At 39.1% G+C, this 12339-nt stretch overlaps 2 protein-coding genes across 2 annotated transcripts in view; one reads left to right on the top strand and one right to left on the bottom strand.

Moving 5' to 3' along the window:
- LOC119735031 (serine/threonine-protein kinase SMG1-like) overlaps positions 1-6471 on the bottom strand; it is a 56113-nt gene extending 49642 nt beyond the window's left edge. Inside the window, exons 1-8 of the mRNA XM_038208720.1 lie at positions 6073-6471; positions 5540-5673; positions 4741-4799; positions 4508-4585; positions 3511-3592; positions 3112-3205; positions 2916-2992; positions 37-109 (exon numbers count right to left, since the gene is read on the bottom strand). Coding sequence (XP_038064648.1) covers positions 37-109; positions 2916-2992; positions 3112-3205; positions 3511-3592; positions 4508-4585; positions 4741-4799; positions 5540-5673; positions 6073-6307 — 832 coding nt within the window. The 5' untranslated portion in view covers positions 6308-6471. The remainder of the gene's footprint in view (positions 1-36; positions 110-2915; positions 2993-3111; positions 3206-3510; positions 3593-4507; positions 4586-4740; positions 4800-5539; positions 5674-6072) is intronic.
- Positions 6472-6695: 224 nt separating this feature from the next.
- Positions 6696-12144, top strand: LOC119735030 (ATP synthase subunit f, mitochondrial-like). Its single transcript, XM_038208719.1, has 4 exons — positions 6696-6803; positions 8687-8791; positions 10309-10425; positions 11209-12144. Exons 1-4 carry the CDS (start codon positions 6788-6790, stop codon positions 11238-11240), a joined length of 270 nt encoding a protein of 89 aa, XP_038064647.1. The 5' UTR covers positions 6696-6787; the 3' UTR covers positions 11241-12144.
- The last annotated feature ends 195 nt before the right edge of the window (positions 12145-12339 follow it).

The raw sequence follows: 12339 nt of genomic DNA, 5'->3' as shown, positions 1-12339 counted from the left end.
CACAAAAAGGTAAAGAGAAGATACTAATTTGCTTACCGGAGCAGTATTTGATGAGAGCAGGCTTCTGTGATGTGTCGATGTACCAACCAACCAGAATATCTACTGTGTCCTGCAACATAATTCCAGAAATCACCAGTTTGTAATATGTAACTAACTACAGTCTCCACAGACTCAAAAGCATCATGTACAAATGCGGGGTTCTGTGGTCCAATGGTTACGGTGTTTGACTCGTGTGCCATGGTGCATGGGTTCGAATCCTGACTGTGGGAACATGGTGCTTGCGCTCTTGAGCAAGGCACTTTACCATTATTGCTTCGTCCTTCGGATGGGACGTAAAGCCGTAGGTCCCGTGTGTTATGTAATACACGTTAAAGAACCCAGTAACACTTATCGCTAAGAGAAGGGGTTTGCCCCGGTGTTTCTGGCAGTGGCTGCAATATGCGCCGCAGCACCTTGTATACCCTTTATAAAAGGTGCTACATAATGGGTCTCATATTTCTCATAAACTTCATTTACCTGCAAGTAAACATAATTTCCAGCACCTTGAGTTCCTAATTGTTGGTAGATAAGTGCACTATATAAGACTCCAGCATTATTATTAAATACTCAAAAATAAACTGCAAAATTATTATGAAATAGCCCACTTGACTGTAAGTAAATAATAGTATGAAACATCCTGTGAAATTTTTGAGCCTGGTATGCTGTCATTCTCAAGGAAAGAGTACTTTTGTATCAGAACTGACGTGAGCATAAACAGTTTTCTCAAATGTTTATACTACATCCGTTAAATGGCTGCAAGCCAGCTGATGACTTCATGCGTATGCTCGGGTATACTAGATTTATGTATGAATTTGTATTACTTTCCCACAACAGAGCCAGCACTTGGGAAACTCCCTATGATCTATGGGTTCTATGCGAGACAGATTCTGCGAGCTGCATTTTGACAGCGGAAAATAAACAGCATTTTTTTTTCACGTTTTTCCAGCACCAAAGGACACAAAACATTGAACAGCTATAAATTAATACTTGTCCGCTGTAAATTAATAGCTCTTAAATCTGTCCATTTCATGAAACGACAACAAATACAAAACGATCTGACGTAAAATGTACATACTTTGTGCAATTGAAAGTGAAAAGTGAAAGTGAAAATAACTTGTGTGTAACTAAACGCTCTTGTGCAAACAGTGTGCGCCTGACCATATCCTACACACCTGGTCTCATGGGTAGACCATCGACTGTTACTGCACAAAGTCCGTAGCTTTTTGTACAGATTTGTGCATGATTCAGTCACTTAAAGGGAATGTACAACATTTGCTTTTGCTGTAATTTTCAAAAATAAATGGATTTGGAGGAATAGTATGCTATAGCAAATATTGTTACACTGACTTGTTTCACGTTTTGGGTTCGTAGATGCTGGAAAAACCAAGAAAACCAATCATGTTCTTGTAGTCTGGTTCCCCGATCCCACTTAAGATGAAACAAAGCAATTTATAGATGTTGCAGAATTGTAAGGTCACAGAATCAGTCTAGCAGGCTTGTACCCCTTCACAGGTGTGTAATCAAATGCAAAGCAGATGAGAAATAACTAAATATGAAAAACCAGGAGCAGTTTTTGAAGGAAAACAAGTCAGGTGTGTTTACAAACACAAATGCCCCGCAACCGTGACTGTTCCCATGACATAACACCACTCTTTTAACATCAACTTACATGTACCTTGGTCACATGGAACATTCATTGACAGCATTAGTGTCTTCTGTAGGTTTTATATGAATTAATCCCTAATCCCTATAATCTCAGAATAAAAAAAAAGATTTCTATTGTTTTAGCCACTGTGAACTTGACCCTTGACCTTTTGGCCCCAAATTCAATAGGCTTCTTAGGATTACCAAGAACAATCCACAAACCAAATTTGAAGTTCATATGTTAAGTATTTCTCAAGTAATCGCGCTGACAAGATTTCTATTGTTTTAGCCACTGTGAACTTGACACTTGACCTTTTGACCCCAAATGCAATAGGCTTCTTAGGATTGCCAAGAACAATCCACAAACCAAATTTGAAGTTCACATGTAAAGTATTTCTCAAGTTATTGCGCTGACAAGATTTCTATTGTTTTAGCCACTGTGAACTTGACCTTTGGCCTTTTGGCCCCAAATGCAAAAGGCTTCTTAGGATTGCCAAAAACAATCCACAAACCAAATTTGAAGTTCACATGTAAAGTATTTCTCAAGTTATCGCGCTGACAAGATTTCTATTGTTTTAGCCACTGTGAACTTGACCTTTGGCCTTTTGGCCCCAAATGCGAAAGGCTTCTTAGGATTGTCAAAAACAATCCACAAACCAAATTTGAAGTTCACATGTAAAGTATTTCTCAAGTTATCGCGCTGACAAGATTTCTATTGTTTTAGCCACTGTGAACTTGACCTTTGGCCTTTTGGCCCCAAATGCGAAAGGCTTCTTAGGATTACCAAGAACAATCCACAAACCAAATTTGAAGTTCATATGTTAAGTATTTCTCAAGTTATCGCGCTGACAAGATTTGTCCGGACACACACACCCACACACCCACCCACCCACACACACACCCACCCACCCACCCACCCACCCACCCACCCACCCACCCACGGAAGGACAAGGCGGAAACAGTATGCCCCTTCGGCTTCGCCGCGGGGCATAAAAAGCCAGTTTTCCCCAACGCTGGTTGGCCGACCAGAGTTGGAAATTGATACGAAATACCACTTAACTTTAAAATGTCAGCACACCAGAAGCCATGATGTTACAGGATGCTTTAGACTGTCATTCCCTAACAGTCCAGTAAAGAATTTCGTGATAATTTGATCCTTTTGGTTTTTGATGTTTACAAATGTTGTTTCTTCCCTTTAAAAAAAAAACCAGTTTGAAACCATTTCTCCTTACCTTGAAGTGATCGTTGAATGAACCTGGATTGCGCTGGCATATATAATGAATGGCATTCACGGATGAAACCAACAGCTCTGGGTATAAAACAAATATAGATGGGAGACATTTTACTTCACGAAATAGACATGATAAATTTACAAGAATGCTTCTATTCTGAATAAGGAGGGTAAAAATATTTGAATTTATTTGTTACCTGGGGTATCTGCATTCTCTAGTGTTGTCTGTATGTTGGTCATGATGAATGGTATGAGGTTCTTGCATTGCTGTTTCTCGTCGTTCTTCAAAACCTTTGAGAAAGATAAGTCAAAGATGATCACATTATTTGGACAACTCACGCCAGCAATTAGTGCGCCTAATTTTTGTTTTTAGGTTTTGTTTAGAAATCACCTTACCCAATTCATTGCACCTGACCCGTAGGGGGAAGGAATTAATGGATGGCTGATAGACTATAAATCAAGGTTCAAGTATACTGACAGTTTTCAAGTACATAATTTTTAAAATATCAACGAGCAATTTATGATTTCTAGTTTTAACAATGTGAAAAGATTAATAAACGTTAAATTATTCTTAATGACATCGTCTGAAAATGTACCTGTACTATCGCCAACAAGAGAAGGGATTTGATCTCATCAGATGATGCAGCTTGAATCTTACCACAGAGCCATTGAAAAAACCTGAATATAATCAAAACAAACATTTGTACAAAACAACATACCACTTAATGAACATTAAAAAGTCCACGAAATGATTTTTGAAAACTTGACACCTCATAGAAAAACCAGGATGTTCCTGATATTTGGTAAAGACACTGAAATGGCACAATTTTTATATTACTCGGGCACTGTGTAATTTTTTTATATCGTTTCTTGGATACTGTCATTTCATTGGTCCAAAATGGCCACGTGTCTAGTCTACAAAAAATATACATGGCATTGTATAAAAATTATCTCATATACACTGCTTTGCATAAATTTGTAGCAAAAAGCCCTTTCCTCTCTGAGTGATCCCCGTTTGCAGCATTGCTAATGTTGCTAGCATCGTGACTTTGGGCGTGATCCCTGGCTACACGGCATATACTGGTTTGTGGCGTCTGACTAGCGCCCCTTAAACAAAGACATGATAGAAATGGGGAACCGTCAACATAGGGCTGGACAGCTCAGTTGGTGCAGCAATCCAGAGTTCGCAGGTTCAAACCCTGCTCCAATCAATTCCTTTGGTACTTGGTTACTTGGTTGGTTCTTCTCCTAAGGACTTCCACAAGGGAGTATAACTAGGAGGCCAGAAACACCGGGGCAAACATCTTCTCTTAGTGATAAGTATTACTGGGTTCTTTTATGTGCGTTAGTCCTTATACAACACACGGGACCTCCGGCTTAACGTCCCATCCGGAAGATGAAGCAATAATGGTTAAGTGCCTTGCTTAAGGGCACAAGTGTCCGGGCCCGGGCTCGAACCCACGCCACTGTTGCCTCTGAAACACCAGAGCATGAGTTCGGTGCTCTTAACCGCTAGGCCATGACACTCCTTTGTTCCATTTTTAAATTAAAAAGAATTAGAACACAATCTAAGAACAATTAATGACAGTCTACCTTCTTAGGTCTAGTCCCATTTGAGTGCCCACTGAAGCAATGCAGAATACAATCTCCAAGCGGATGTCGTTGTTGATCCTTGAGAGAACAAAAAAGACAATTATTCAAGAAAATATATTCAACAAATGAGGCATCAGAATACAGATGTGATTTATAATCTTATAAACAATGGCAACAAAATGACAAGAATTTGATGACGAAATCAAAAGCAAAAACTTCATGACGTGACGCACCTTTCGTTGATGGCATCATAAAGAACCAGTAAAAGGTTGTCTGCTTGTCTTTGCACCTCCTGTACATGAGCAATGAATACCACAGAATAACCCACTCAATACATACATGTCAAAGAAACAAATGGGGACATGTTACAACAGAATTTATGTAATTTGATGGGTAAGCTAGACAGGCATGACATATTTCTGTGCAAATTCAAATTCTGTCAATCACTTAAATTTAACAACAGGTCTCTTTCAAATGACGTCACTTCCTACAGATTGTCACGTGCATCGGCATTTTGGGCGTTCAAAGTTTTGTGACATGCGCCGCATTTCAAAGAAATTTTGCACACTGCATGCACACTGCGCGCACATACATGTTTGCTTTACATATCTAGTGTGGACATTCCTTTGTTTTCGTGTAGTTAAGAAAAACCAGTGAAAAAAACTCATTTTTCTTAAACTGTGAAAACTCTTTCAACCCAAATTTTTTTCTATGATCCCCTTTAGTGTTTTTCACTTCATTTTGCCATGCACAAACCTAAACCAAAAATGCCTCTAAACCTGTTTTCCAGAGAGGGGAAAACCTTGTGTGGACGTGGGCAAGTCCGCACAACGTCGCTGCTACCTGGTTTATGTGGACATCTTTTGTTCGGAAGTCCACACAATGAATGTAATGCTTGTCCATTGCCTGCACACACACCTGAGGGCAATGATTACGCAGTACTAATTTTCCTACGAAGAAATTGTCCTATGAGAGACATCTACTGAACATTTTCTCTTTAGTGATTTTAAACTGACAAGGCTCTGTGCTGACCTTAGCATGATCGTTTCTCAGTATGTATTCTTTGAGGTTCCTCAGCGCAGTGATCCGTCGGTCTCGGTCATCATCATGCAGTGCCCTGCTGACCAAACTTGAAAGCTGTGAGTTGTCGGAAAATAGCCTCCTGCCTATAAATAAGGAAAGTAAAGATTTCAAATGGGAACAGAACAAACGTGTGTTGTTAGTTACTGCATGCTCGTTTCTCAGAATGTATGACTTCCTTCAGTTATCATCAAGGTTCTACATACTCCTAGGTGAATAAAAGTAGCATTAAAATACTGCATTCAAACATCTGAAACCCTAGTCTCTATTTCAAACATCTGGAAGCTGTAGTACTTTAAGTCCACAAATGTTAGACTCTCACTACAGTGTTTGAGAATGCCAAAACTTAATTGAAAACATAACAGAATTGGTGTTGTAATTATAATTTTCATTTTAACAAAAATATGAAAATCATAACAATTTATATAGGCTACAAACCAACAAATTACAATTAAAATAACCCGAATTTAAGCATAAATAATTACCAGAGTTACTCTTTGAGTTGGTCTGTTTGCCATCGGTTTTTTGTGAGTGCTTCCCGGGTCGTCCATCCTCATAATCCCGCCTGCGAGTACGAGCGGGCGGACGGCCATTTTGGGAGCCGTCGACCGCGCTCGAACCACGGTCGGACCTCCCTGCTGTTTTGTTGTCAGAGCCGCTGGAACCTTGACCTCTTTTGTCCAGACGTCCTAGGTTACGGCTGGACGACCGTTGGCTCATTTACAGAAATTCTTGCATCGGACAATAATGCAGAAACTTTGCAGGAAACATGATATTTTCTGTCCTGTTTTGCGAAAGGGGATTTCTCACTTTTGTTGCAGACGTCTACTACTTGTAGATTGTCAACGTGTAGTTGAACCGCATAATACGTCATTCTCGTAGCACAGACCATTCTACACGTTAATAAATGAACAAGTCACATTCACACACGTACGTACACCAACAGAGGGCGCAATAACTGCGTGAAGAAATTAATAGATGGCGCTGTTTGATTTTTTTCCCGCAGAGTATTCGTGTGCTAAAAAAAATAGTACACATTTAATTCATATTAAATGATAATTCTATGGAACTTTTACTTTAAAAAATATTGAAATTCAATAATTTGCAAATAACACATGTGATTAATACTCCGTTAATCGCAAAAGAATATTTTATTTGATTGTTAAGTAGAACTTAATATTCATACGCTTCGATTCCATCATGGCGGACAAGACCGGTAAGTTTCACAGTTGTAGGTGTGAAAAACCCTCCCAAAACCTGTCTTTTAGTAGATAATCGCATATGAAACTAAATTTAAATGATACTTAACACTGAATTAATTGAAGTGATGGAAGACAATTGATTTTGTTAATTGTATTAGTGCGATTTAATACCCTTTGAAACTTGAGATTTTTCCGAGGGCCATCGCAAATTAGCCAGATACCCCCAAATGAGATGTAATATTTGCTATGGTGAATTAATGGAGACGTCGGGGTGTTGGTCACATCTAAAGTGTACATGGTCAACTCGGTCCCAAATCAATTCTGTTGATTTTGAGTAAACTCAAATTCACCCTGTCTTGGCCTAACTCAGAACGAGACCAACCATGCACAAAACAGAATTGAACATGTTTTGAAATTTACATTGACTTTGCCTAGTCTTTGGCTCATCAGCCCACAATCAATGTCAATGAATTGAATGTGAGTGCGACTCAACTCTCATTCTCAAGTCGAGTCATGCAAGTGGATATTTTCTGATTTAGTTTGACATTAACTTTAGGCCGAGTAAAAAATAAACCAGTTTCTAATTTCCAACAAAGAGGCAAGATAATGGAATAATCTAGCCCGACTGCGTCTGGCCGTACAGTACTATCGCAAGCTCTGTAGTACGGCCAGACGCTGAATGCTTCCAAAAAGACTGAATTTTTTTGGCCGCTGATGTAGCGATTTTGCTACATCTTTTGATCGAGATTATCTTTTCATCCAGGACAAAAATTTCCACAGTTAAGGTTCTTAGTCGTAGAGCAACTCATACCTTTTCGAAAAAACGTTCTTTGGTCTCAATATTTTCATCCATCTGGCCAAAAGACGACTTTCAGTAATCATCTTCCACAAATATCGTCCCGAAAATGCTCCCCCATGCGATTTCAAAATGGCGGCCGCGCCGTAACTCATGAATATGCATGAAAGTCTGTGACGTATGACCTCGTGTTTTTTGGACGTGCGTGCGGCGGCGCCGTACGTACATATGTACATGTACATTACTTGTAGGCAACAGCCCAGTACGTGCATGCACACCGCCGCGCGGACGTACGTGTGCATATACACGCATACTGGGCTGTTTTCTACAAGTAATGTACATGTACGTACATGTACGTACGGCGCCGCCGCACGCACGTCCAAAAACTCGAGGTCATACGTCACAGACTTTTCATGCATATTCATGAGTTATAGCGCGGCCGCCATTTTGAAATCGCATGGGGGAGCATTTTCGGGACGATATTTGTGGAAGATGATGACTGAAAGTCGTCTTTTGGCCAGATGGATGAAAATATTGAGACCAAAGAACGTTTTTTTCGAAAAGGTATGAGTTGCTCTACGACTAAGAACCTTAACTGTGGAAATTTTTGTCCTGGATGAAAAGATAAACTCGATCAAAAGATGTAGCAAAATCGCTACATCAGCGGCCAAAAAAATTCAGTCTTTTGGGAAGCATTCAGCGTCTGGCCGTACTACAGAGCTTGCGATAGTACTGTACGGCCAGACGCAGTCGGGCTAGGAATAATCCATCTGCGAAAATTAGCCATCTTGAAAAAAAGAGGGCCACCTCGTTCGTTTTTTCAAAAAGCCGGGACAAGAAACTTTTTTTTTTTACTCAGCCTTATATACGTTTTTTTTCATGGCAGGCTATCTCTGATTGGCTCATATACATGTATAATTTAAAATCTAGTATAGACATTCAACTTTCACTTTCAGCAGAAAAATTGGAAAACACTGTACAAAGTCTCCTGAAGTCTTGGAATGTCCTATTTTTTTATGGCTAGTTTTATACAGTTGCATGCACATGATGAATACGTCAAAGATGACATCACATTTTCTTTCTGAATTGTTTTCATTACAGCTGTAGCTGAGTTGAGACTGAGTGATGTTAAAGTTGGCCAGCTGCCACGCTGGCTGGCTTCATGTAACTTCTCTCCAGCCTCCATTGGACGCGCCATAATCCGAGGTATACATGTATACTCAATCACTCCTCTTTAACCCTCACCGCCCTGAATCCTTCAAAATCCTCTTTGCCAAAGTGGAGGAATTTGGAGGGTTGAGGTTACATGGCAAAAGTGCGTTGCTAATTTTGTAGGGTGCACTTTGTCAAGGTCTTGGGCCGAACCTTGTGTTGTTTTTGCTCAGCCATGCATAAATATAGGCCTGGATTATGCTTGAAATTCTCCGCACTGCTCCAGGATGTCACTGGCCAAGCCTCAACATATTGACAGTCACTGCCGCAGGATTTTGCAGGATTCAGGCGGTGGTCACCCTTCCACGGACCATATTCAAGAAATAATGGAGGAATTTGCAGGATTGAGGCTATATGCTATTTTTCCATGAGGCCAATTTGAGGATTTTGCAGGATTGAGGCTACATCCTAGCAAAAAGGCCTAGGGAGTTAGGGTTAAACATACTTCATCCTTCTGCTAGAGTTTAGACTGAAGTCAGCTTGTTAGGCACTGGTGAAAAACAGTGGAATTACATGTGATTTTGTGAAAACTTGTCAATTTTTTTGGCATTCTTATCAAAGATTTTGTTTTTGAAAAAAAGTAGTTTTGTTAAATTCCAAACAGTGCAAAAAATCCTGCTGTTGAATTTATTTGTCAGGGCGACATTGCACATTACTTCATCAACTTTTGCATTCAATGGAACCCATGCATTTTCATAACTGTGGCAAAATAAGATAAAGGGTTAGGCAGTTTTGAAAGACTGATAACAACTGGTGATGTAATGTGTTCTAATTTACGCACTATTTTTGAACCTGTGCTGACTATTTTGTGAAGTCCAGGCCAAGCAGTAGTGCAACAGAAAATATTCCTTTGTATGAACAGAGGCGACTTTTGTGAAAAAGTAGTTGCTTGTATTGTATGAGGAAGAACAGAGATCACACCAATGGGGAGAAGTTCCAGTCTAGTCCAGCCAAGGTTTAATGGGCTGGACCTTTATAGTTCATTTTCATAGAGCATATCCCTACATGTCTATAGTATAAGCAAGAATAAGCTGGCAACAACCAGTCAGTAGCAAATCACTTAACATTGTGGCTTGTAACTTTGTAACCTGTGATATCTTTTTTAGTAGGGTGGGATTCGTCCCCATGACAGAAAGATGAAAAACAAGAGAAAAAACTAGAGCTTACGTTTGTTAAATGCCCAAAGTGGTGGGAAGAACAAAATGTGTACAAAGTGTATGGGATTCGGGATAGAAGACCTAGAAGAAAAAGAAAGAAAAAGTATAACAAATATAAAGGCTTTTCCGCAATTTTGCAGAAAAGCAAAAAAAAAAAAAAAAAAATCAGAACAAAAACAAAGGCTTTTCCTGCAACTAAGTTGCGGAGAAAGCCAGTGATGAAAAAACTCCACCAGATTGGTCATGTTTTATTCTACATCTCTACTTGCAGAGCTGTGCAAATGGTTGGACATATTGTGAAATAAAGAAGCTCACAGTTTTTTCCCCCTCTGACTACCACCCTTTTATTTACAGGCAAAGACCGGTACTTCAACAAGTATGTCAACGTGAGGAAGACGGGCGTGGCCCCAGTTAGCCACTTTGTGTTCGCTTGCATCTTTGTCAGCTACATTTGGCGATTCAAAGGCGAGAGTAAGTATGGAGATGCACTGGTCCTTCCTCCGCGGCATTCAGATTAGGCAAACTGCTCAGACAAAATGAAATACATGTACCTGAACCATGATTCTACCTCACCTTGAACTACATCACTCCGTGACCACGCGAGGCAGTGAGCCTTCAGATTTTTAAGTGTGGTGTCTCGTGAACACATTTCCTATGAATATATGTAGGTGGGAACCCTACTGGAATGATATTTCTTCAGGGTGGGTGTCACCTTTGACGGCAGGGAGGGCACGTAATCCCTCCGTGCCGTAACACGGCTGGGTAGAATTCTAATCAAACTTCACTTCTGTGAAGCTTGTTTCATTTTTAGGATCTTGACAAAATAAATGCAACAAAAATGGGACATTTGCACACATACATGTAGATCCAATACATGGTGCTCCGATACATATTCCCGTAAAATCGTGCAGGTTTTTCAGGTCAACTTGCACGCTCCATTGCTATCGTAGTTGCACATGCTGTGTTTACGAAGAGATCAGAATGATACAGCTTGCACACTGTTTGCGTCTTGACCACTGTGTACAGCCTGTTGCCCGTTTCAGTCATTCCTAGCATTGAAATTTCAGATTGTCGTATCACGAAACAATGACTCAATTTTCTAAAAGCAAACTAACAATGTCTTCAAATTGCCTCCGAGTTTGCAAGAATGGCAGATCAACTTTGTTTTTGAATGGATGTGATAGTAATTGCTTTGTAATTCTTGATGTTACAGATTTTTAAATGTTTTTTAATTTTTAATTTTTTTTTTATCAGAGCACCATCGTCTCAGGAAGCATCACTGGTAGCCGATTCACCGGTGACCTCTATGCAGTGTGTGAATGAAGTGCTGTGGATCAACATGTGCGTCTTCTGAACACATCTTGAAGCAAAGATCTAAAGATTTGAGAATTCTGAAAAAAATTATCTTTAAGTTTGGTTTGCATTAGTGTTCATACAGATTCTGTTTGAAATTCTGATTTTTTTTTTAATTCTTAGAGAGCACCGAGGTTTGTTACTAGTTCCAGGAAAGTTCAGCTTTGAAAGAAATTATCACAGAAACATTTTAGCAATTTTGGCCTAGATTTTGTGATGGTCAGCGATCTGCATGAAAAATTGAAAATTATAAACGAACAGAAACAAAATTGTAGACAGTGGAAAATTTACAGTTTTGTGTTAAATTTCTATCAATTATCATCACATTTCTAGATTGACACTCACTCCATTCATCTGGAAATAAAACGATCCATTATATTCAATAAACAGTTTCACAACTTATTAAAAGTTTCTCATGTCATCTTGTCAGACACAGGGTAGTCTCCCTCATAGGAATTAATGCACGTGATGAACAAAAAAATAACAACCACAACAGGTATTTTCATCAACTTTGGTTAGCTGTAAACTTTGTATTAGATAAAACTGGGTACAAATTAATATTTCAGGTTATTCATGTCATTGAATATACATTGTTTAGCTTCTGTTTGGTACAATGAAGTCTTTGAAGTTAACCGCATTTTGAGCACACACAACGCCACTATGACAGGATCTTATTCAAGCCTATGATAACCATTTTGTTTGCCAAGTTTGCAATATCTTGGTAAAACTATGTTCAATGTCCATACCAAGTTTTTGTTTGACAAATACGATGTTTCCAACAATGTTCAGACAAGCATGAAAGAATTGTAATAAATTATTTTGTTTGGAATTGAAGAATTTGTTTGCATGCTGGCTTTCATTTCGAGCAGCGTCTTCCTATGTTGGGTTAAAAATATACATGTACATCTATCTGGATTGAAACATTAAATGCAAACTTTGAATGTACATATCAATAATTGAATGCACATATAAAAACATATTTCTATGTACATATAAATGCATTTTAACTTTGTATCCATTGGAAAATGCCTA

This window comes from Patiria miniata, unplaced genomic scaffold, assembly GCF_015706575.1.
Source record: "Patiria miniata isolate m_02_andy unplaced genomic scaffold, ASM1570657v1 HiC_scaffold_28, whole genome shotgun sequence".
NCBI lineage: Eukaryota > Metazoa > Echinodermata > Asteroidea > Valvatida > Asterinidae > Patiria > Patiria miniata.
The sequence above is the reverse complement of the archived record's forward strand: the minus strand, read 5'-3'. Positions and strand labels throughout refer to the sequence as shown.